Raw genomic sequence first — 26,567 nt, 5'->3', positions numbered from 1 at the left:
TGTGTGACCTTGGGCAAGTCATTTAACCCCAATTGCCTTGATTGCCCTGCCTTCCCTCTTCCAAAAAAGCAAAAAAAAAAAGTGAGACAAAGGAATATATATTTGATCCAAGACACAGTAGGTAGCCATTGGCATTTATTGACTAGTGGAGGGGCAGGGTCAGACATATGCTTAGGGAAAATGATGTTGGTACCTGAGTAGAGGATGAATTTGGAGTAGGGAGAGCCTTGAGACAAGGCCATAATTAGTCAGCAGGGTAGTCCCAGGTGAGATAATGAAAGCCCACTATACATTAAGCTAGTGGCCTTTGTGAGTAGAGTGAAAAGAATGAACATGCAATGTTGTGGAGCCAAAGATGGTAAGAGTTGGCAAATTGTTGAATATATGGGATGAGGGAGAGTAAGAAATTGAGGATCATTTCAAATATGTGAATTTGGGAGATTGGGAGGATGGTGATGTCCTGGACAGAAATAAGAGGTTTGAAAGGGGGTGGATTTGTGGGAAGAGGTAGTAATGAGGTAATGATTAAAGGTAATTATTTTGAGCATGTTGAATTTGAGATTGTCCCTGGAATATTTTGTGTGAAATGTACAATAGATAATTGGTAATGTGAAACTGAAGCTCGGAAAACTAAGGTTGGATTTATAGATATAGAGACAATCTGCATGGAGATGATGATAAACCTATGGGAGTTGATAAAATCATCAAGAGTATAAAGAGAGAAGAGGACCCAGGACAAAGTTGTGGGGAATACCCACGGCTAGAGAGTGGGACGTGGATAAAGAGGCAGCAAAAGAGATTAAACAGACAGGTAGCAGAACCAGAGGAGAATAATGTCAAAAATTTAGAGAAAATGATATCTAAAAGGAGAGTGATTAACCATATCAAATACTGTTATTGTTTGTCCTTCACTCTTAAAGGGGCCCAGGACATCAGGAAGGTGATACCATGACTTACAAGTGCATTAGGTTTAAGTGAGGGAGGGCTGTACAAAGTCACCAGCCTCACTTTCTCCTCTAGAGCCATCTGGGTCTAGTGGCAAGATATAGGTCAGGATGACTGGAGTCATCCTGCATCCCAAATGCAGTGGGAGACAATGGCATTTTTAAGCTGAGGTCTTTCCCAGGTCTCAATTTGAGGCAACACCCATTCAGTGATTATGGCTAGGTAAGAAATGAGGCAAAGAATAGCCTCTTACCTAGTCTAAAAAAAAGTGTATGTGTATGTACATATAGATAGATAGATAGCTATTCATATTCACTCTGAGCAATTGGACCCAAACAAGGACCCCGGAGGCTTGGGCTAAGACCTATTGTTGTGCAGTCAAAGAGACCCAGAGTGATTGGGTTTAAGGCATGGTCCTTAACCAGATCAAATGTAGCAGAAAAGTCAATGAGGGTGAAAAGGGAGGAAAGACCACTAGATTTAGTAGTAGATCACTGATAACTTTGGACAGAGCAGTTTCACTTGAGTGATGACCAGGGATAAGGGAGTGAGAGGAGAGAGTGGAGGCAATGAACACAGGTTTTTTGTTTTTGTTTTTTGTTTTAGGAGTTTGGCTAAGAAAATGAGGCTTAGGGTTAGAACTCTGAAGTGATGATAATACAAGTTTGTTTTTGGTTTTTTTCTAAGTACTAGTTATTTTTAAAGGATGTCTATGTTTGTGTTCAGCAAGGAAAAAATGAATAGATAAGAGAGACTGAAGATAGATAGAAAGAGTGATATAGAGGGCAATCTACTCTTAATGCCAAAAGAATCTCTTCATAATCCAGGATGGGACGAGAAAGGGCATGTGTTGGCTTGGGTGGAGAAGAGAACCATCTCATTATCAGAGGCTAGAAATAAAGGAAAAAAAAGAGTAGAAGGTGATACCAATGGCTTTTGAGATGACAAGGGGAGAAGAGAGAATCTCATGATGAATGACTTTTTAAAAAAAATAGTATTAGTGTTTTATTTTTTCCAACTACATGTAAAGATAATTTTCAATATTCGTTTATATAAAATTTTGAGTTCCAAATTTTTCTCCCTCCCTTAACTCCCACTTCCCCAAGACAGCAAGCAATCTGATATAGGTTATACATGTGCAATCATGTTAAATGTATTTCCACATTAGTCACATTGTGAAAGAAGCATTAGAAGAAAAAAAAAGAAAACATGAAAGAAGGAACCAAAAAAAGTGAAAACAGTATGCTTTGATCTGCATTCAGACTCCATAGTTTTTCTCTGGATGTGGTTAATATTTTCCATCATGAGTCTTTTGGAGTTGTCTTGGATCATTGTATTTAGAAGAACTAAAGAGGAACTTCTTTTTTCTTAACAGAGTATTAAGTTGTCAGCTGAAAGGGTAGAGGAGAAAGAGAAGATTGTGAAATTTGAAGAGAACAGCTTCAGTGAGGAATGGGATAGAAAATCACTGAGGAAAAGCAAAAGGATTGACTTGCTAATGTGGACACAGGGTTTAAATAATTTGTAGTGACTTAGCTTGGTTTTATCTTTTTTTCTAGTAAGAGGATGGTGGGAATAATCCAAGTTTGGGTTTAGTAAACTATGATGTAGAAAGAAGCAATGTAGTATGCAATTTTGTATGAGGCAGCTGTAACTTATAATTTTTCCTTGGTAGAATAGTTACTGAAATATCAAGAGGGTCTCATTAAGACAGTTTTGCCCATGAGGTAGCATAGTGTCATGGTCGTAGAACATCAATGTGTTCTCACCTTTCCTTTGTTAGCTTTATGTTGTACCTATGTTAAGAAAATGTTTTTGTACTTTTCCTAGACTCTTCTATGGACATTTCCTTAATTTCATGAGCTTTCCTCTGCACATATCATTTTATATTTACTCAGCAGATAGAATAACACATTGCCCCTTATCATTTTTGCTCACTTTTTACACAAAGTGAAAAGAAATCAGTGGGAACATTTTTATATATTGATAAGTCCTTCTCAGTTGTGGTCATATTCCTCTCCCTCCCTTGAAGAGAATCAGACTATATGGTTTAAATTTCTTTTTATGAAAATCCCTTTTATAATTAGTAGTGCAGGTCAAATCCTATTGCATTCAACTCTAAGAAATTGTCCTGGTTTCATTGTTGTGCTAGAATGGTTTGTTTCAATATCAGCTATTGTTTGGAATATAGGTAATAAATTTGAAATCTTTTTCATTTCTCTCTAATATTCATTGTTAGTGGAATATGATGTGTAGATTTCAAACACTATGATAAATCTAGATTTTCTTATTTGACATTTTCTTTTCTTTTTTTTTTTTTAAAGCAATTGGGGTTAAGTAACTTGCTCAAGGTTATGTGGCCAGTTATTTCAGGGTGTGGTGCTAAGTATCAGAGCCCAGATTCAATCCCAGGTCATCCCGACTCTGGGGCTGGTGCTCTTACTCGCTGTGCTACCTGGCCGCCCCTGACATTTTCTTAACAACTGATACCTGATTTCCCAGTTTATATTATTTTAAGCTTTTTAACTTTTTCATGTTAATTTACTACTTAAAATTTTAATTAGGAACTCCACATCTGTCTTGTTGGTATAATTAAGATGTGGTGAAACCTTGGGAATGTAGGGAATAAAGCAGTTAAAGTACACTATTGTAAGTCATTGGAGTTTTGCAAAATTATTTATAGGTAATTGTTCCCTGGACTTTAAACAATAACAGTAAATTTTCATAATGAGTACCTAAATAATCAGCTGTACTTGTCTTGATTGAGTTTAAAGAATTACTATGGCAACTGAAATTTTTCTTTCAGATTCCTCAGTTCCTTTTAGATGATTGTTTCAAAAATGGAATTCCTTGCCGTATATTTTGTACTCAACCCAGACGTTTAGCTGCTATTGCTGTAGCTGAAAGAGTTGCAGCAGAAAGAAGAGAAAAGATTGGCCAGACAATTGGCTATCAGATACGATTAGAAAGCAGGTGATGTAAATTTTCCTAAAATATGTTTTTTTAACCTATTTTGTAAAACTGCATTTTCCAGGTTTAGTCAAAATGAGATATCATTTTATATGGTATTCTTCATACCATACTATTCTTCATACCATTAATTTACTCCAAGTAAATTTGGATTCAAAGTTGGTAACCAAGTCCATTTGAGTCTTTAAAATAATTGCCTATGAATATTTGGCAATGAAAAAGTTAGAAAACAGGAAATAGAATATATTTCTCATTTCCAAGTTGGCAGTGCCATTTGGGAGAAAATCTTTCATAGGATTTGAGTTTCAGAAAAGAGCTTCTTCACCTTTCCCATTGCTTAATACCTTAATTTGAATAGTTGACGTTTTAGCCATTCTATATACTTTGCAGATAAGGCATTCATGGTGGCTTAAGAAAACAGCTTTACTGAAGAGGACATTTTTTCCCAAGGAAAAACTTTGAAGGGTACTTGATTCCTTAAAAGAAAAGTGTCACTTTGTTAGCAAAAGGAGACTTTGGGTAATATTATATTTGTGGAGTTGATGGATAATCTGTGACATTTTCCACAAGACTATGGTAATTGAGCATACAAACCATTGAGTTGATAACAATTTTATTAATGTAAGGGGATATATAATTAAAATATAATTAATCATAATAGATTTATAACTTTGCAAGATACTTTACTTTCTTAGAGTTTCTCCAAAGACTCTTCTGACATTCTGCACTAATGGAGTATTACTTCGAACATTGATGGCAGGAGATAGCACACTATCAACTGTGACACATGTTATTGTGGTAAGCATTTTGCTCTTTCCTTTTTTTGTTTATTTTGCTTTTTGGAGGGCAATTGGGGTTAAGTGACTTGCCAAAAGATACACGGCTAGTCAGTGTGTCAAGTGTCTGAGGCTGGATTTGAACTCAGTGCTCTTTCCTGTATAAATGAAATTCAGTAATTATGATTTGCCAGTGTAGAGCAGACTATATAAAAAGAAAAGAAAGGCATCATAACATAGTGGATAGAGGACCAGCTTTGAAATCAGGAAGGCAGATGTTCAGATCTTGAATCTGATGCATACTGGATAATTCTTTTAATCTCTCACTGCCTCGTGCAACTCTGTAAGTTTCAAGTTACAGAGGAAATTATTGAACTATGTGGGTAGAAGATGTTTTCACATCAGGATATCCTCATACTGATTAAATCATAGGTCCAGACCCCACCCCTCCAAAGAGAGAAATATTTGTTTATTGCACACCGTTATATAATGATGATTTTTGAAGTTTAAAAAATGAGTTTATTGTATTATATTTAAAAGAAGATTAAATTTTAGGAGACAGGAAGATATGGGTTCAAATCCTGCCACAGACACTTACTATCTTCATGATTCTGGGAAAGTTCCTTAACATCTTTGAGCCTCAATTTCTTCATCTATAAAATGAGAATAATAAGAGCACCTACTTTGTAGGATTGTTTTGAGAATCAGTGAGATAGCTTTAAAGTGCTTTGCAAACTGTGAAGCACTGAAATGCCAGTTATTTTTGCTATGATTAATAAAATTATAAGCCCTTAACAAACCTTATGGAAAATTGTAATATTGATATAGTTTTCTTATCCTTTTTATATAAAGGATTTACAATGATTTCTTAATTAGTTGAGTAATACCTATAGAAAATTCATGTAATAAAACTGTTTCTTTTCACGTATTTGGTTTAAATTTTCACTAATTTAAATTGACCATCCTCACTAATTTGTCTGAATTGCTAAGGTTTTTAGCCTACCTTTTATAATAAAATAAGCAGTACAACAAAAGAGATTATAGTTATCTGTAATGTCTTTAAAATTTCCTTTTTTCTTGATTCAGGATGAAGTGCATGAAAGGGATCGATTTAGTGATTTTTTACTGACAAAATTAAGAGACTTGTTACAGAAGCATCCAGTTTTGAAACTGATTCTTTCTAGTGCTGCATTGGATGTGAATCTCTTTGTAAGATATTTTGGAAGTTGCCCAGTGATATACAGTAAGTAAATATGAAATGTGTTAAACTTTTATATAAAACATTTCAGGGAAAAGTATTGTGAATGTCATAATTAAATATTCTTTATTGAAATTTTGGAAGTAAAATTCTTTTTTTTTTTTTACATATTCCAAATCACCTTAACCGTATGTCATACAAAGTTAAGTAGAATTAGTATAGTAATGAACTAGTAATAGGTTCCAATGCAGTGGTAATGAGAAAACAGAGGAATTAATTGAATGTATTTTCTGGATATTTAAGTTCCAGGTCAGTACTCTCTGAACCACACCAAAATGTTGCCCATTAAATCCTTTTACCTTGAAGTACATGTTAGTAAACTGGTTTTTTTTTTTCTTTCATGCACTAATTCAGTGAACACTTAACATATTTGTGCCATTAGAAAGCAGTGTGGGAGATACAAAGATGAATAAGAACTTCTAGGTGTGTCATAAGAAGTGCTGTGGAAGTTTATAGCTGGAACTGATTACTTCTGTGAGGGAAAGGGCTGGGATCAGATCAGGGAAATATCCATGTAGGAGATGACATTTGAGTTGGGGCTTGAAGGATGTATCCAGAAGGGACAGGGAAGGTAAGGACATTTTAGGAGTAAAGAGCAGTAGCTTAGTATAAGATATAGAGGCATAGGACAGGTTTGGAAAACAGTCTAGTTTCTCTGGGGAATAAATAGAGTGTGAAGGAAAGTAATGAGAGGAATCTGGGCAGATGAGTTGAAGTCAGATGGTGGAAGACTGTCAGATACCATTTCAACTTCTAATACAAAAGCTATGGGGAACTACTTTTTTAGTTATGGAAATTATATGAGCAGATCTGTGCTTAAGATTGATTTTTCTAAGATTCTGCAGATCCTATACCTGATTATATCCTGCCATGGGAGGAAGAAGAGGAGGGGAGGGAGGGGAAGAAAATTTGAAACTCAAAGAACTGTGGAACTGAATCTTGTAAACTAAAAGTAAATGAACAAATTAATAAAGACCAAGAAAATAAAAAAAAAAGATTGATTTTTCGATAGTGTGCAATGTGGGGTAGAGAGAGACTGCAGCGGAGAGCACAAGTGGAGACTATTTGAATGATTCAGGTAAGACGTGATCAGGCCTATCCTTTTTTTTTTTTTTAAAGCAATAGGGGTTAAGTGCCAGTTATTTCTGGGTGTGGTGCTGAGTATCTGAGCCCGGATTCAATCCCCAGGTCATCCCGACACTGGAGCCAGTGCTCTTACTCGCTGAGCCACCTGGCCACCCCTAAGCAATTGGGGTTAAGTAACTTGCTCAAGGTTACACGGCCAGGTGTTTCTGGGTGGGTGCTAAGTGTCCAAGCCCGGGATTCGATCTCCAGGTCTTCTCAACACTGGAGCTGGTGCTCTTACTGGCTGTGCTACCTGGCCGCCCCTGATCAAGGCTATCCTTAAGGGGTTAACAGTGGGAAGAAAAGTTTATTGAGGGCTTAGCCTGTGCAGAGCACTCTGGTAAGTGTGGGAGATACAGATAGGAAAGTAAGAGTTCCCGCTCTCACGAGGATCACATTACAAAAGGGGGAGGACAGTATATATGCAAAATTTCAGCTGCAAGCCATATGGAAAGGCCCAATGGTCCTGAAAAACAGATGTTAATGCATCTTCTTTAATGTTATCTTCACTGATTTAAAAAAAAAAACTTTTTCTTGGGTTAAACCATTTGAAAGTAAGAGTTTGGTACTGAGAACTTTCTTTTTCATGCCTTCAGTAATTGGCTGCTGAGGAGGCAGGGTTTACCTAAATTTCTGAAGCAGTGACAAGGTCACATCTCCAAAGGGTTAATTTCCTGGCTGATAACTAGTGTGGCCCTGGAAGTAGGGCCAGTGGTGGAGCAGCAAGCAATTCTTTTCCTGAGGCTCTTAGCTTTAACTTGCTTTCTCATAGCATTTTGTCAGCTATTTGTGTTGGTAGTGGCAAGGATAATGTATTCATTTCTTTGGAGGACATGGTTTCCCTTGTTGATGGCTTCCTGATTAAACTGAAAGCAAGGCCAGTGGGCACTGCTTTTCCCTGGGCTTTAGGTGTCAGTCATGGCTTGTTTTTGTATGAAAAATCCTAAGGGAGGTGGTGACCCAGGTAGTGGTGGTAGTGGTTATGGTAGTTTGATTTATCTGAGACATGCTACGTCTTGGCTCTCCCTCAGGCTGCCTTGCTACTGCAGTTATATTGATGAGTTACTAAGAATTTTAACACATTAGAATTTTCACCAGCCTTGTTCAAAATTTATAATTGTAGTATTTTTGTCGTAGTTTAATGGAAAGATCATTGCTTTTGGAGTCGGATGACCTGGGTTCAAATTCTACTTTCTGATACTATCTCTGTGACCTTAGGCAAGTTACCTAATCTTCCTGGGCCTCAGTTTCCTTCCTCATCTGTAAAATGAAGGGGTTGGACCAGATGGCTTCTAATACCTCTTTCAGCGCTAGATCCCATGATCCTTCCTTAAGGGCTTTATAGTCTTATCTTCTCTATGATGCTTTTTCATCCAGTAAACACAAGTTTTTCCTTCTGTAAGTAGAGATAGTGTCACACAGTTTTGTATACAGTTAGTCTTTAATTGTTTCCTGTGGATTAGTTTTATTTCCTCATGTCCCTCAATTTCTTGAGGCCAGTGACCATGTATGTGTTTAATATTTCTCACACTACCTTCACACAGTGCTGGCTTAATAACTGTTCACTGATTGATTCATGAGAGATTTATGGGTTCTTTACATTTTTTATTAAAATTTTTGATATGAATACTTAACAGAATCTTTGAGTTGGTGGGGACATTAGAAGCCTTAAAACTCTTAGCTGGATGTGAACAAGAATCACATTTACAACACATCCAAAAAGTCATTATGCAGACTTTGCTTGAAGTTAAATAATTATGGCAGAACCTACCACTGCCCTAGGCGGCTCTAGACATACCAACAGAAAGTATGTCTGAAAATAGGGCTGGTACCTTTTGGGCTTTGCTACACTGAGGCAGCTGAAGATAAGATGGGAAAAGTTATAGAAACATTCCTTATACATTTAATTTTATGGTGCTGCATAACAAGTGAACCAAGTTCTAACTGAGGTTTAGGGCTGATTTTAGGTAGATGAATTCTTACAGTGATAGATTTTATCTTTAAACATAACAATTTTTATTCAACTTTGTATATTCATATGAGTTAAAATATCATGCGCTAAATACCCCTTGTTTGCTAATATGTAACCAAGAAGTTCATAGGCACTATTCTGAATAATTTGACCTTTTAAATGGCATGGGTCATGGAAAAATAAGGGTTTTTTGTTCAATTTACAATAGTAAATCGTTTTCTACTGTTATGTTGATTTATTTCTGTCTTCTGTTTCTACATAACTGAAATATTTTCTCTATCCATTTAGTTTCCATTTGTGTTGCTAATATCTAAAGTTTTAATTTTAAATAATCTGTACTTTCATTTTAAAAAATGTAGCCAACTCAAGCACTTTAAGCAGTTGTGTGAGTTCAGTCATTTTAATCCCTTGCCTTAGAAATGGATTGTGCAGACAAATAAATAACAAATGAAAAAACATAAACAAATGGATGAATGAACAGATAAATAAGAATTTTAAAAATTAGAAAAATTCACTTTTGAATAGTGCTAATTTCTAGGAAGTGTTTCTTCCCATCAGGCCTTTAATTTGTCTCTAATTTATCCTCTCCGTAGGTTATTTGTCCATAGTTTTTTTTTTCATGCTATCTCCTGTATGTCTCCTAAGCTACTTCAGAGCAGGGACTGTCATTTTTCTTTCTGTTCCCAGGGCTTACTATACCGTGTTTCGCCGATAATAAGACCTATCCCGAAAATAAGCCCTCCCCTTACTGTGTAAGATTCCTCTAAAATAAGCCCTTCCCCGAAAATAAGCCCTATTAAGATTGCTACTGTAGTGAAGGTGATCCCCTGCGCTACACGCTACATTACGGTACCCTCTGTATGCGCACACCCCCCCCTCCCCCCGTGAAGTGAAACGCACACCGCGCTCCTGAGCTGCATCCAATCAGAGCTGCAGCAGTGAGCGCGTCATCCTGTTCTTCCCCAGTGATTTGCTTATTGAATAAAGGTACATTTTTTTGTTCACATTTACCTGTTTATTAAAATTGCTGTCAATGTTCATTAAAATAAGCCCTCCCCTGAAAACAAGCCCTCTGGTGTTTTTCTGTCCAAAAAAAATAATAAGACAGTGTCTTATTATCGGGGAAACACGGTAGTGCCTGGCACATAGTAGGTACTTAATAAATATTTATTGACTATTGACTGGTAATTGATTTGTCTTTTTTTTTTTTACATGTTAACATTTTACTTTAAGATCTTTTATTTGATCTGTGATTTTCTTAGCATTGGTTATATTTGCTTAGTTTCTTTGAATGTTCAGGTAAGTACCTGAACACGGGTAAAAGAAAAAATCTTGTATAATTTCTTTTGCCATTTTCATGGCTTTTGACATTTTAATTGATTTGGTTATTCTCAAAAAATTTTTTTAATTGCACTTATACTCCTATTTATTTTAAATTTTGGTTGATTTCTATTTTTTTCTGGATTTTTAGCCATTTCCTCTCCATTTTGTGTTACGTGCAAATTTTATATGCATTGTATTCATGTCTTTTTCCAGGTCTTTGTATTAAAAAGTATTAAAACAGTTCTGTTTGCAATTTATATACTGTCAGGACTGAATAATACCAATAATAATCAAGAGTTATATGTGAAGTACAATAAATAGGAAAATATAATAGTTTACAGAATCTGTCATTTCATTGATTTTTATACTTCTTCCATATCCCTATGATGTGTAGCATAAAAATGTGTACAATTTACCCATAAACCATCCACAGGAGGGCCACCCAGTGTGTTGGAGGCCTTGCTCTAGATCTGTTGATAATATGTGGATACAAACGAACATATAGACTGCTTATCTGTTGTTCCTTGTTCTCTGTACTTTTGATCTTTCCACCTACTTTTCAGTCACACATTTCTTTGTCATCTTTTATATCACCTTACAGCAGCCTACTACACTCGCAAGTGTGACCTGAACCAGATTAAGATGTCATTGGAAAATGTTTAATAATATAAAAATACATACGGCATATTGGCTCCTGTTTGTATTTGAGTTTGACACCACTGTTTTATGTTGTTTCTAGTTTGCTTTGTTATAAAATGCTCATACAAGTCGTATATCTTTCCATTGAACTTTGAGTGACCTTAAACTTTATTCCATGAAAAATAATATAGCCATACTTCAAATTGCTTTCTATAATTGGTGGACCAATTCACAGCTCCACAAAGAATGTATTTGGGTGCCTGACCTTCCACAACCCTTCCAAAAATTGTTCATTTTCTTTTTTTATTATGGATCCTGAGAGACATTTTAATTTGTATCCCTCTTATTTATTAATTTGGAGTATTTTTAATATGATTTTTGATGGTTTTGACACAAATATTTGCCAATTTTATCAGTGAACAAAGATCTCATATTTAGAGATCTGTAATTAACTTAATATCTAAAACTGTATGATGGTTGCCACTCTTTACCCCTTTTCAACTACTTTGTTTCCATCACTATAGAAATGGAAAGTAGTTTTTATAAGATAAAAGATATTTAATACTTTCATTTCAGTAGGTTACTATGGCCAAAGAATTTATTTCCTAGTGACCAGTATACTGTTAAGGAAACTATCTAGACTGATCATTAGAAAGGAGATGGTTACCAGGGCCATAGAGTCTTTCAGAAACCTTCCAGAGTTTGTGCTTTGCTGACATAGCCTTCAGAAACCCAGGATTACTTGTATACCATGTTGAGGCATTGAAGCAAAGAATATTTGTTTTTTAAAATAAGTAAAGGAACTTTGTAAAGAACAAAGACAATTTTAAACCATCTTCCTTTTAAAAATCAGTTTTTAAAAAGATATCTTAATGTTAGACTCTTTTGGGAAAAGGTAAAATACTTCTAATTTGCTTAATGAGAAAAAATATTTTTTTTTAATTATTCAGTACAGGGAAGACCATTTGAAGTAAAAGAGATGTTTCTGGAAGACATTTTAAGAAGTACAGGATACACAAACAAAGAAATGTTAAAGTACAAAAAGGAAAAACAGCGAGGTGAGTTTTTTCTTAAAAATAACAGAGAGAAGTAAAGTTGAAGTATTTTTCTTTTGGTTTTGTTTGTTATATACATGGTAATGTCACCTAATATCATAAACCAAAAGCATGTCCTTTTATATGGCTGCTTACTTGCTGGGTGACATGAAGAGTGGGGAACATTGACTATACTTAGCAGGAAAAGAAATGTGAGCCAGAAACTTAATTATTTTAGGTTGAAATTAATCTCTCTGGGGATACAGAAGGTGTGTGGGACAGTAACATCTTCCGTAGATTCTGTCTTTCCTGTTAAGATTTACAGTCCTAGAAATGGTTATGTTATGTTTCCAGTCTTGGTTATGGTAAAATGAATAGTTTGGATTCAGTTATTTCTGAAGTCTCATTTATAAATCCAATGACCTTATAAACATTTTGTCTTCGGTTTTGATATCGCTCTAATAAGGCTTAAAACTTTACCTTAGCTTCAGTTTTTAGAATTTGACATTCCTTTTGTTTAACTTCATTATTCATGTTCATAGGATTTTTTTTTTGGAGTGTTTTAAGTATTTTCATTAAAAATTCTAAATTTAGTACCCATTAGTTAAAAGTAAACATTCAGTATACATTGAATGAAATGAAATAAAGTGAATGATTGTATATATAGCCATAAACCCAGTTTACAATTTCAGTTCAACAAAATTTATTAAGCTTTTTTATATGCCAGACTCATATTTATAAAATGTGTATATTTACTTTAACAAAATGATAATATAGACATTGTGTTTGACTTCTCCTCTTCTGATCTGTGGTTCATTTCAGCTCATGGTTTTGTTTTATTCTTTTTTTATTTAGTTGTTGTCAGTACATATGTTGTGGATTTTCTTCTATATCATGTTTTATAAGGCTTCCCATTTTCCTTTGTGTTCTTTCCATTTGTCTTTTTTTATGGTGCAATAATATCCTATTACATAGTCATACTTTTAGTATGTCATCCTGTATCAGCAATGCCATATTCACAATGCCTATAGAGATTACAAATATGCTGATATAATTATCCATCACAAAATACGTCAGGTTTGCCATTTGGGGAAATAAACTAGAAAATTTATTAAGATACCAAAAGACTGAGTCCCAAAACCAGAAAGTGAAAGCCATCAGAGTAGTTATGACATTGGCACAGGTAGATAAAGTAGAAAGCACCCACATTTTCAAGCCTTTAAAACAGAACAGGCTACCTCAGGCAAAGGTCCTCCTCTCCCCACTCACAGCAACCACCCAGCGTCCTGGAAGAGTGCTCCCAGCAGCTCCGGCCCCTGGCAGTGCTCAGCAGGAGTCCCAACTCAAAAAAAAAAAAAAAGGCAACTGCCACCAACTGCCAACCACAGGACCGTTAGCTCGGCTTTTTTTTTTTTCTTGCTCTGCTATGTCAGCACGTCCATGGGGCATGGGAGATCTTTAAATCCCATAACCCTTACACATCCATTTCTGAATTTCTATATGCTTATTTCGTATACACTCTGTATTTATTTTTCAATAGATCGTATTCCTCTAGTTGAATATGGGGCAGCTAGGTAATACAGTGGATGAAGCACTGGGCTAGTAACCAAGAAGTCTCATCTCCCTGAGTTAAAATTTGACCTCAGACACTTACTCGCTATATGACCCTGGGCAAGTCACTTAACCTTGTTTGCCTCAGTTCCTCATCTGTAAAATGAGCTGGAGGAGGAAATGGCAAACCACTCCAGTATCTTTGCCAAGAAAATCCCAAATGGGTCATGAAGAGTCAAATATGATTGAATGATAACAACAACAAAAATCAAATATAAACTGTGTGAAGGCAAGGGACTATCTTACTTTCGTATTTATATTTCTAGCATCTATTATAGTAACTGACATGAAGCAGATGCTTAATAAATACTTGCTGATTGAATTGTTGGATGTCTGGGTTGCCTTCAATATTTCACTATCATGAATAAAACTGCTCTTGAACATACTTTTACAAATAACTCTTTTTTTTCTCTTTGTATAGCATCCTCAGAATATAGTACTAATTGTAGTAACACTGGGTTAAAGGATAGGAAGTTTTGTGGCTTATTGTATATTGCCATAATATTTTCTAAAAAGATGTTACTATTTTATGCCACCAATGTAATGGTCTACTTATTTCGCCACAACCCTTCCAACCTTGAATATTTTTTGCCTTTAAGTACCTTTATAAATTTAGTGGACATAGCTAGTAATTCAAAATTGTACACTTTTTCTGGTAAATTTTTTTTTTGTAATTTGTGTTTCAAGAAATGTTTGTTCATATATTTTCATCACATATTCATTAAGGAAAGAAGTTAGTATTACTTTTGAAAAATTCTTTTTGGGGTTTTGGCATGGCTTATCACATATACTTTATTGGTAGACTGGATTGGCAAATATTTTCAGATCTGAGAGCATCATTCATAGGAAAATGTTTCAGTTATGAGTGCATTTAAGCTATTTTTTTTTGTTTCATTAAATATTTCCCAAGTACATGTAAAAATTTTTGAGTTCCAAATTCTCTCCCTCCTTCCTTCCCCTCTCCTGCCCCTTGAGGAGGCAAGAAATATGTTATCCATGAGAAGACATACAAAACACATTTCCACATTCACCATGTTATCAAAGAAAACATGCAAAAAAAAACTCCAAGAAAAATAAAAAAAATTTTAAAAGTATGCTTCAGTCTGCACTTTGAGTTCGTTATTTCTCTTTCTGGTGGTGGGTAGCATTTTTCATCATGGTCTCTTTGGATTGTATTGGGTCATTGTCTTAATCAAAGTAGCCAAGTTTGTTTTACAGTTGATGGTCCTTAAAAATATTGCATTACCATGTACAGTGTTCTCTTGGTTCTGCTCACTTTACTTTGAACGAGTTCATATACATTTTCCCAGGTTTTTCTGAGAGTATCTTGCTTGTTATTTCTTATAGCACAATAATATTCCATCATAATCATGTACCACAGCTTTTTGAGCCAGTTCCCTGTTTGTAGACATTCCCTCCATTTCCAGTTCTCTACCAGCACAAAAAAGGGTGGTATAAATATTATGTACAAATAGGTCTTTTTCCCTTTTCTTTGATTTCTTTGGGATACAGACCTAGTTGTGGTGTTGCTGGGTTAAAAGATATGCACAGTTTTATAGCCCTTTGGGCAGAGTTCCAAATTTTTCTACAGAATTGTTGGCCCAGTTCATAACTATACCAGAAGTGCATTAGTATTCCAATTTTTCCACATCATCTCCAGCATTTCTTATTTTCCTTTTATAAGTACATTTTTAACATTTTAAAACCAGTTAATGACAAGAACTTTAAAGGAGGTATTAATGTCTTAGGGTGTAGCTTTTTATGCCACTGCATTTAGATTATTTAATTTTATAAGTGGATAAATTTTTTAAGTTTTCTTTTTAAAAAATTGGTGCATTTTTTCTCTGGAGTCAGGAGGACCTGAGTTCAAATCCAGCCTGAGACACTGAACACTCATGAGCCTTGTGACCTTAGGCAAGTTACTTAACCTCAATTGCCCTGCCTTCCCCCTTCCAAAAAAGCAAAAAAAAAAAAAAAAACCCAACAAAACAAAAACAAAAAAATTGGTGCATTTTATTTTTTATATCATATGCATTTCCAAATATACCTTCCTGCCCATCGGTTCTTCTTTTGTGACAGATTTTAAAAAGAAAAGGTTAGCCAACCAAGTTGACCTTGTCTAACACAATGTGCATAGTATTTACTCACATCTTCAAAGAAGGGTATACAAGGTGCATTTTCTCAGTTTTTTTCTGGGGCAAAACTTCATTTTATTAAAGTCCTTTCTGTTTAATGTTGTTGTGGTTATTGGGTTACTGTAGTTAGTGGGTTATTGGTTTCATTTACTTCACCGTGATCCTTTCTTAACTCATTCGTTGTTTCTTATAGCATGGTAATATCCAATTACATTCATGTACCACAGTTTTAAAGAAATTAACTTTGAAAAGCAAACTAGAGAATATGCCAACAAATAATCTTTCTTTTATAAATGATTTAGAAGAAAAACAGCAAACTACTCTTACTGAATGGTACTCTGCTCAAGAGAATAGCATCAAGCCTGAATCTCAGAGGCAAAGAACTGTTCCAAATGTTACTGAAGAATATGATTTATTGGACGATGGTGGTGATGTTGTGTTTAGTCAACTGGTAAGACTTTTACTGTCTTAGCTGGAACTTTTGAGTATTTTCATTCTTTTTTTTTCTGAACATTAAGTTGTGTTCTGATCATTGCTCATTATGAACTTAGAGGATGAATTCATCAGTTAAATGGTGCTAGAATTTTTACTTTTTTTAAAGTGTGTCTTATGTCAAGTCTTAGAAAAAGGAAAATATTTAAAATTCTACATCTTTCTGTAGGTGCTATGATAATAATGTACTCATTCTTTTGAGGTATGGTTCATTACTTGAGCACATTCAAAGCTGTGACATTTTGTTATATGTTGATGCATCGTTGTGTTATAGAGTTGACCTTGTATTCACAAAGGCTGCCTGAAAAGTACAAACAAGTGTTACAAGTTGGAAGGGCTTTAAGTATGACACGTTGCCAGCTGTTGTCTATAGACCAGCAAGCTAAATTCATTCATAATTCGTAGTCATCCTCTACTTGGCTGTCAACCAATGAATGTTTTTGGTCAGAGCACACATTAAACTGTTTCCTAAAACATGGAAGTATTGTGCTATTCCATGGTTGGAGGAAGTACGCATGCCAATGAAATTTCAGATCAGTTGAAGTATTAAAGTATTTCAAAGCAATTTTTGATCATGTCATTGAAAATTTAATAGTGCTTGGTTAGAATTATATCTTCTTTACATGTCCAAAGGTAACATGAATGCCTGTTGTTAAGCTCATGCAGAACATGTCATTATCATAATATTTATATCCATGTTTTATATTATTCTACAATATATTGCACTTATAATGATAATGCTAATTGTTAGAATATATATAGTGCCTTAAAGTTTTCTAAGCACTTTATATATGTTGTCTTCATTTGGTCTTCTCCACTACCTTATGAGGTAGAAGCTATTATTGTTTTCAAGAGGTTAAATTACTTGTCAAGGGTCCCATAGCTAGTTAGTGTCAGAGACAGGATTCTTACTCAGGTCTTCCAGACTCATAGATCCAACACTCCATCCACCATGTCATCTAGCTGCCTAGTCATAATGTGTTTGTCTTTACTTGACCGATTCTAAAGATTTTTTGAAATAATGGTTATAGATTATCATATTCTTAAAAACCACCTCTTCAGACATTAGATTAATTTAAACATTTCTGCATTTTTAGACTGAAAAAGATGTGAATTGCCTTGAACCATGGCTAATAAAAGAAATGGATGCTTGTCTTTCTGACATATGGCTGCATAAAGATGTTGATGCCTTTGCTCAGGTGTTTCACCTTATTTTAACTGAAAATGTTAGCGGTAGGTTACATCTTTTAATAAATTACTTAATATGTGTAGTTATCTTGTAGAGAAAATTTAGGTTACTTAGAAATTTATTCCATAAGTTTTTCATTTATTTTCAAAAAGTTGTTCGTTCCTCAAATATGTGAGTGCCTACTCTGTAAGGCACTGTTCAGTACCTTATTTTATATCTCTGAAACAACTTCTTCATACTAATATATAGGAAACCATTTGTGTACTAAATTACTAATTTAATAAATGGTATTATATAATAAGACACTGAGGTATACTATATATGCATATACCAATATTTCAATTCATGAGCTATTCCCACATCATGTTTGTAGAATATGATAAGCACTAGCAATCTGTGATAACATCAGGATACATTTTGAGGGGTGTACAGGGCCCTAGCTAATATTTGTAAAAATCTCATTTATCTTTGTCTTCTTCCACTTCCTGGTCCCTTTCTTCCTTGCCTTATGCAATGCTTAATTGCCCTCATGCTTTTGTCTTGGTGTACTAAATCCTGTATACAAGCTTAACCCCAGTCTTATATAGTGTATCAGTGTCAGAATTGCCTACATTTAGGAAAGGGAGGGAGTGTGTGTGTGCATGTGTGTGCACACATGAGCGTGAGCACTCGTGCATGTGTGTGTAATGTAAATATTCATTCCCAGATATTTCAGCTAAGTTTTATGCATTGTGAGAACTAATGAGTATCACCTTGAGTACATTTGTATTTTTTAAAAAGTTTATAAAAGGGGGCGCCCAGGTGGCTCAGCGAGTAAGAGCACCAGCTCCAGTGTCGGGATGACCTGGAGATTAAATCCGGGTCTCAGACACTCAGGAGATTAAATCCCGGTCTCAGACACTCAGCACCACACCCAGAAATAACTGGCCATGTAACCTTGAACAAGTTACTTAACCCCGATTGCTTTAAAAAAAAAGTTTATAAAACCAAATGAATCATTAATTAGTTGATTATAAGGAAAAGTTTGTGGGGTAGGAATTTGTGAGAGCTTCCTGGTGCAATTTAAATAAAATAGCCTACAATTAAGTCTTAAAAATTTATAAAGTGCTTTTCATACATTATCTCATTTGAACCTCCCAACCTCTGTTTGAAGTAGAAAGCACAACAGATCAGTGATCTGAGATTAAGGAATTGACCTAAAGCCACAGCTTGTAAATGGCAATGTTGGAATCTGAATTCAGGTTGTATGACTAATGACACTTGTTTACTATACCAAGCTGTTCCTTGTTTATCCTGGGTCTTTGGTACCTTCCATTCAGGACAGGGTAGCAAGTAAATTTTGTGCCTTTTTTTACTTATTAGCCCATTTCCTCAAAAGGAAAATTTTCTTTTCTGGTATTTGCAGAAAGGAGAGGAAGGAAACAGGAAAGACTCTTTAGGTATTTTTTTTTTCCCTTTTTTTTCCCCTTTGAGTATATATTTCATTCTGTACTTGTGATACTTCTCATCCTTAGGCTTTTGATGATCTATAAGATCTAATGTCTGCATATAGCCACTTAAAACCATTTAAATCCCAAAAGTCATAGCACATTGTAAAGCCTTAGTATCTTAAAATGGTGTTAAGAATTTTGAGGCACCTTGTAAAAAAAATAATACATATGCAACATTCATTCCTTTTCTACTTTTTAATAAAATTTTTTGTAATGGGATTTTACACATATTAAATGGCAATTATTACTAGACACATTGAATTAAAATAGCAAGGGCTCATATTTAATTATTTAACTTTCTATGTGATTTTTTTTAAGATTTACAAATCATTTTACATACATTATCACATTTTTCCTCATAAAAACTTCATGAAGTGACTACTGTGTTGCAGAAGGAACAACCTTCTGAGAAGTTAGATAACTTGCCATTGTCACATCTAATATACATCAAATTTAGAAACCCTGGCCTAAATATCCAGCGATCAAGTCAAGCACCACAATGGCTAAATCTCAGTCTTTTAAAAATAAATAATATTCTAGTTGAGTTTTTAATTATATTTTATTTCTATTTTAATTTTTCTGTAAATCTCCCTCTCCCCATGCTTTATTTTTCTTATTAGTTTTTTTTTCTTCTGGTTCTTTCCAGAGGCATTTTTATTCTCCTTCCTTCTTTTTCCATAGACCTCTTTATTCTCCTTGGTATAATATATATTACATAGACATGTTTTGTATGTGTTTCTATGTATATGTTATACATATATAAACAAATACATCTATTTATATGTATAATATAACAATGTTGCATGCTATATAAGTACCTATAGGTATATGTGTTCATATACATAAAATGTGTTATACCTATAGGTATATGTGTTTATATACATGAAATATATACCAATATATACATACATACAAGCCTACATATGTGTGTGTATTAAGTCGTTCCATATGTATTTGGAAATGATCATGTGCATATTAGAGGTCCTAAACAGATAATTCATTCATAGGTATAAGTAGCAGTATGCATCAACTTTTATCTTTTTTTGTTTCCTATATAAATTCTTTTCAGAGATTACCCGTTTAATTTTGGTTATTTAATGAGAGCAAATTATGTTGAGAAGCAATGATTTATTCAGTTCCCTAAGAAATGCATTGTAGAAAATGTTTAACTTATCAGAATCTTCTTCATAGATTTTTATAGGAAATAACATTTTTATGAATGATGCAATTCTATTTAAATGTGAGGGGGAAATTGTCTCATAGTTTATCATCCTCTATGAATAATACTGAACCTAGCATCACTCACAGATAAAAACAAGTTTTCATTTTCCAGATCTTTGTATCCAGAATCCTCCTTATTTAAATGTTATCATTTTGTGATCCAAGAGTGTAGGCTCTGAGAAATACTTCATGTGATTTAGGAGATGATAACCTTTCAGCGTTACTTCCTTTTCAATAATGTTACAGATTTCAGATATTACTGTTCTTTATTTAAAAATTTAACTGTTACCTCCACTTAATCATTCTTTCTAATGTTTATCTGTGTCGAGGGTGAGATAAGAGCAAAGATCTTCCTGGTTGACCTGCTTGCGATTTTTTTATGAAGGAAAAAAATACTTTATAATACTCTCATTGTGTATTTCAACTTTGTTCTCATTTTAAAAGTATGGCTGGTACTTTTTAAAATGTTTTTAGGTTTTTAGTTACAGTTAAGCATCTGGTTTCTGGAATTGAAGACATTTAACAGTTGAATAAAAACTTAAATTTGCAATATGTGATTTGTTTGATATGATAGTTTGAAAAATGTTCTCAAATATTATTTTTATTACTTTCTTTTTTGTTAGTGGATTACAGACACAGCGAAACCAGTGCAACAGCACTAATGGTGGCTGCAGGAAGAGGTTTTTTGAGTCAAGTAGAACAGTTAATTAGTATGGGAGCCAATGTCCATAGCAAAGCATCAAATGGCTGGTAATATTTTTAAACTTCAGTTATATGTATTTGTATGTGTATTAATTTATTTGTACTTTTATACTAAAAGCTCCTTTCACCTGCATTTTGATAGATGACTAATAAACTATTGCATGTTTTAAATGTTAATTTAAAGGAAAGTTCATCTTAGATTGAGTCTTTTAAATTTTGGCAGGATGGCTTTAGATTGGGCTAAACACTTTGGACAGACTGAGATTGTAGACCTTCTGGAGTCTTACAGGTAAGATGATGTTTTTGCTTTAAAGATATTTCGTATGCATAAACACATATATGGCAGAGATCTTTGCTTTAAGATGATATACAGCAATAAAATTGAGGCAAATATCTGTATAATATAATGTGATATTTTGTTATATTAAGAATGTTTCATTTGTCATTTTTGTAGGAATATAATGACACTACATAACTAAGATTCAATGGGATTAGGCATATTTTTATTAATAGACTGAAAAATCAGAAGTTAAGTTTTTAATTGTAATGAAATGAATGGATATTTTAATAATTTTTAAAACAATGTTAATACCATTTTAAAGTTTTTTTCAAAAAATAAGGTCTATTATTTTCACTTATTTTACCCTAATAAAAGAATTTTTAAAAATATTTTATTTTTTTTCCCAATTGCAGGTAAAACAGTTGTTTTTTTTATAACGCTTTATTAACTTCTGATTTACATCATTAATTTCTGCAAGATTTTGAGTTACAAATTTTCTCCCCGTTTTTCCCCTACCCACCACCCCAAAATAGCAGTCCCACAGGATATCCCCTCTTCCAGTCTGGTCCCTCCCATATTTTCTCCTATACCCCTTTCAACTTTTCCAATGGATCTCTATGCCCCAGTACCTGTATATCTTATTTCCCAATAACATGTAAAATAGTATTAATAATAGTGTATATATATTTAAACATTTGGTTTTAAAACTTTGAATTCCAGATTCATTCCCTTCCTCGCTTGTCCCCCACCCTTACTGGGAAGATAAGCAGTTAAGTATAGGTTGTACATGTGTGGCTAATGCAAAACAATAACATAGTAGATATATTGTAAAAGACTGATTATATTACCCTCCCTCCTATCCCACCTCCCCCTTGTTCTATTCTCTACTTTGATCCCATCCCTTTTCTTTATTTTTTTCGGAGTTAGCTTTATGATCTTTATTTTTTTTTTAAATTTTTAATTTATATTTTTTAATTTATTTTTATTTTTTGGAGTTTCCCTTCTTTTTTTTTTAAATTAATTTGTTTGTTTCCTTTTAGTTTACAGGATTCAATTCCACAATTCCTTGAGTTTCACATTTTGTCCCCTCTCTCCCCTCCCCACCCCCCATGGCAGCATATAGTCAAGTATAGGATCTGTAAATACTTTCACATTATACATTAGTCAGGTTATAAAGACGGATTGTATCAGTTGGAATGAAAAATGGTAAAGAGGACATAAAACCAAATAAGAGAAGGAAAAAGATCAGGTATTTTGCTTCCACCTGGATATAAACTCAGTTCTTTCTAGTTCCTTCTCTGGATGCACATATTTCTCTCCATCATGAGTGTTTTGGGATTGACTTATATCACTGCATTGCTGAGAAGAGTCCAGTCTATCAAAGTTGGTCATCACACATACGTTGTGTCTGTAATTGTGTACAAATTTTTCCTGGTTCTACTCTTCTCACTAGGCATCAGTTTGTATAAGTCTCTCCAGGTAAATATGAAGACCGTCTGCTCCTCGTTTCTTATAGCACAATAGTATTCCATAACATGCATATACCACAACTTGTTCAGCCATTCCCCAATTGATGGGCACCCCCTTAATTTCCAATTCTTTGCTACCACAAAAAGAGCTGCTATAAACATTTTTATACATATGGGTCTTTCTCCCATTTCTATGATCTCTTTGGGATATAACCCTAGGAGTGGTATTGCTGGGTCAAAGGATATGAAATTATTTATAGCCCTTTGGGCATAATTATAGATTGCTCTCCAGAAAGGCTGGATCAGTTCACAACTCCACCAACAATGCATTAGTGTTCCAATTTGCCCACATCCTCTCTAGCATTTGTCATTTTCCTATTTTATCATCTTAGCCAGTCTGACTGGTGAGATGTGGTACCTCAGAGTTGTTTTGATTTGCATTTCTCTAATCAATAGTGAATTAGAGCATTTCTTCATGTGCTTATAGATATCTTTAAATTCTTTCTCTGAAAATTTCCTGTTCATATCCTTTGACCATTTATCAATTGGGAAATGACTTGTATTCTTATAAATTTGACTCAATTCTCTGTATATTTTAGAAATGAGTCCTTTGTCAGAGACATAGGTTGTAAAGATTCTTTCCCAATTTTCCACCTCCCTCTTAATCTTGGTTACATTGGCTTTGTTTGTACAGAAGCTTTTCAATTTCACGTAGTCAAAATTATCCATTTTACATTTTATAATGTTCTCTAATTCTTGTTTAGTCATAAAGTCTTTCCCTCTCCACAAGTCTGATAGGTAAACTATTACTTGTTTTAGGAGACTGCTTATAGTATCAACCTTTATACCTAGATCATGCACCCATTTAGACTTGATTTTGGTATATGGTGTTAGATAATGGTCTATGTCCAGTTTCTGCCATACTATATTCCAGTTTTCCCAGCAGTTTTTGTCAAATGGTGAGTTCTTATCCCAAAAACCAGGGTCTGGGGGTTTATCAAACAATAGATTACTATAGTCGTTGACTTCTGAATCTCGTGTGCCTAATCTATTCCATTGGTCCACTCCTCTATTCCTCAGCCAGTACCAAGTAGCTTTGATGACTGCTGCTTTATAATACAGATTGAAATCTGGTATAGCTAGTCCACCCTCCCTAGCATTTCTTTTCATTAATTCCCTTGATATTCTGGACTGTTTATTCTTCCAAATGAATTTTGTTACTATTTTTTCTAGCTCTATAAAGTAGTTTTGTAAATTTTTATAAATTTTCTTTCCATTGATTCCCTTGATATTCTTGATCTTGATCAAAATTCCAGATGAATTTTGTCATTTTTGTTTCTAGTTCTATAAAATAATTTTTGGTAGTTAGATTTGAGTATATAATAAATAGATTAATTTCGGTAGAATTATTATATTGGCTTGGTCTACTGATGTATAATTAATGTTTTTCTGGTTGCTACTATGTTTAACTATTTTTGTGAAAACCATTTTGTAATTGTAGTCATATTGTTCCTGGATTTGCCTTAACAGGTAGACTTCCAAGTATTTTATGTTGTACGCAATTATTTTAAATGGAAGTTCTGTTTCTGTCTCTTGCTGCTGGGCTTTGTTGGTGATGTGTAGAAATGCTGATGACTTGTGTGGGTTTATTTTGTATCCTGTAGCTTTGCTAAAGTTTATTATTTCAAGTAGTTTTTTAGTTGATTCTGTAGGGATTCTCTTACATATACCATCATACCATATGAAAATAGTGATAATTTTCTTTTCTCATTACTTATTCTAAATCTTTAAATTTTTTTTTCTTCTCTTATTGCTATAGCTAGCATTTTTGTACTATATTTTATAATAGTGTTGGTAAAGGGCATCCTTGCTTCACCTCTAATGTTATTAGAAGGCTTCTAGTTTATGCCTATGACAGATAATGTTTTCTAAAGGTTTTAGATAGATACTACTTATCATTTTAAGGAAAACTCCATTTGTATTTATGCTTTCTGGTGCTTTTAATGGGAATAATGTTATATTTTGTTAAAAGCTTTTTTTGTATCTGTTGAAATAATTATTTGATTTCTTTTGGTTTTGTTATTGGTATGGTCAGTTATGCTGATAGGTTCCTAATATCAAACCAACCCTGCATTCTTGATATTAATACTAGTGTATGATCCATATACTAGGTATAAGTCCACATAGTATATGATCCTTGTGGTACATTCCTGTAATCTCCTTATTAGTACTTAATAAAATTTTTCACAGCAGTCATTAGGGAAATTGGTCGGTAATTTTCCTTCTCTGTTTATCAGCACCATATTTGTGTCATAAAAGGAATTTGGTAGAACTCCTTTTTGCCTATTTTCCCAACTAGTATATATACTTTGGGAACTAATTGTTCTTTAAATGGTTGGTAGAATTCACTTGTGAATCCATCTGGCCCTGGGGATTTTTTTTTTTTTTAGGGCCACATCCCAAAACCTATACTGGCTGGCTCATGTAAGATAGCAGGACCTTGCTGCTCCCTTGCTGGGGTGCAGCCTGCTGCTAGCTTGCTTTCGCTGCCTGCACTGCATTGTGCTCCACTCACACCTCATTGAGACAAACCTTTTTTTGTTGATACTCTAAATTGTCTAAAACCGGAAAATTGTTTCATCTGTTCCTTTCTGCCACAGCAGAATTCGTTTTGAAGTGTTATTGTAAAGTTGTTTGGAGGGAAATTTGGGGAACCTCTAGCAAGTTCCTGCCTTACTTTGCCATCTTGACTTCACTGTTTAAGTTTGAAAGAATCTTATCAAAGAAAATTTTTTGTATTTAACATGGGATATCCATTCTTGAAAAATAAGTGAAACTTTTAACTTAATGATCTTACTTATGGAATGGAATGCTTTTGAATTAAATTTTTTTTCTTTTAACTTAGTGACTTTACTGGATAAAGTAAAACTTAAAAACTACAGTAGCAAGTATTACTGTACTTTTAGAATGGGCACTAAGGTTTCCTAATTTAGTCCTTAATTAGTCCTAATAATTTAGTCCAATTATTAGCAGAACCATTAACTAAACCCGGAAAGGTCACATTGTCCTACATAGGAAATTTACATCAACCTGCTATAAAATCTGGAGCACCTAGCAGTTTAAAATATTTCCATGGGCTTATTCTGTTGTACTTGTACCTTTGCCAGGTTTATCCCATCAATCCCAGCCTGGTTTGGAGGGAAAGGATGTGAATCAATATAGTTAAGTTTTGGATTAGTCATCTTTTTTTTTTCTTTTTGGAGGAGGAAGGCAGGACAGTTGGGGTTAAGTGACTTTCCCAAGGTCGTACAGTTTTTTGTTTTAAGTGTCTGAGGCCATATTTGAACTCAGGTCCTCCTTACTCCAGGGACAGTGCTCTATTCACTATGCCTCCTAGCTGCCCCGGATTAGTCGTCTTCTAAGAACAAAAAACAAAGGTATGGAATCATCAGCTTTCTGAAAGCTTGTATATTTTTCAATAGTATTCCTTTTCAGATTAGGTATTCAAATGAAGGGAGTATAAAAGTACTCTGTGAATTTTCATGTGGCAGCTTGGCAACTCTTTTTGTTTGTACAGGTCTTAACCATTATTTAAAGAAATTCATGAACCTTGAAAAGTAAATAAAACAAAAAAGTAAATTAATAATAAACTTACTGAGAAATGTTTGATAAGCTTTAAAAATTATTTTTATTGATTGATTGCTTTTGTTTTTATATCACATTTCCCACATGTATTGTTCTTTTACTCCCCTGCCTAACAAGCCCTGATTTGCAAAAAGAGATTAAAGAAGAGGGGGGAAAACACTAACTAACATACTATTTTTGTCTGACAATATATGGAATTTTCTGCACTTATAACCCTACTCTCTCTTTCTTTCTTCCTTTCTTCCTTTCTTTCTTTCTTTCTTTCTTTCTTTCTTTCTTTCTTTCTTTCTT

General features: G+C 34.1%; 1 protein-coding gene across 3 annotated transcripts in view; it reads left to right on the top strand.

Moving 5' to 3' along the window:
• YTHDC2 (YTH N6-methyladenosine RNA binding protein C2) overlaps positions 1-26,567 on the top strand; it is a 96,565-nt gene that overhangs the window by 12,196 nt on the left and 57,802 nt on the right. For all 3 annotated transcript variants that reach the window (XM_069088191.1, XM_069088190.1, XM_069088192.1), the window contains exons 5-12: positions 3,752-3,918; positions 4,611-4,713; positions 5,778-5,934; positions 11,959-12,066; positions 16,091-16,239; positions 17,378-17,513; positions 20,804-20,930; positions 21,106-21,171. In XM_069088191.1, the coding sequence (XP_068944292.1) occupies positions 3,752-3,918; positions 4,611-4,713; positions 5,778-5,934; positions 11,959-12,066; positions 16,091-16,239; positions 17,378-17,513; positions 20,804-20,930; positions 21,106-21,171 (1,013 nt within the window). The remainder of the gene's footprint in view (positions 1-3,751; positions 3,919-4,610; positions 4,714-5,777; positions 5,935-11,958; positions 12,067-16,090; positions 16,240-17,377; positions 17,514-20,803; positions 20,931-21,105; positions 21,172-26,567) is intronic.

Source organism: Petaurus breviceps, unplaced genomic scaffold, assembly GCF_028583685.1.
Source record: "Petaurus breviceps papuanus isolate PSGF00001 unplaced genomic scaffold, PetGlider_PUasm1.0 184, whole genome shotgun sequence".
Classification (NCBI taxonomy): Eukaryota; Metazoa; Chordata; class Mammalia; order Diprotodontia; family Petauridae; genus Petaurus; species Petaurus breviceps.
This window is presented reverse-complemented; position numbering and strand designations above follow the sequence as displayed.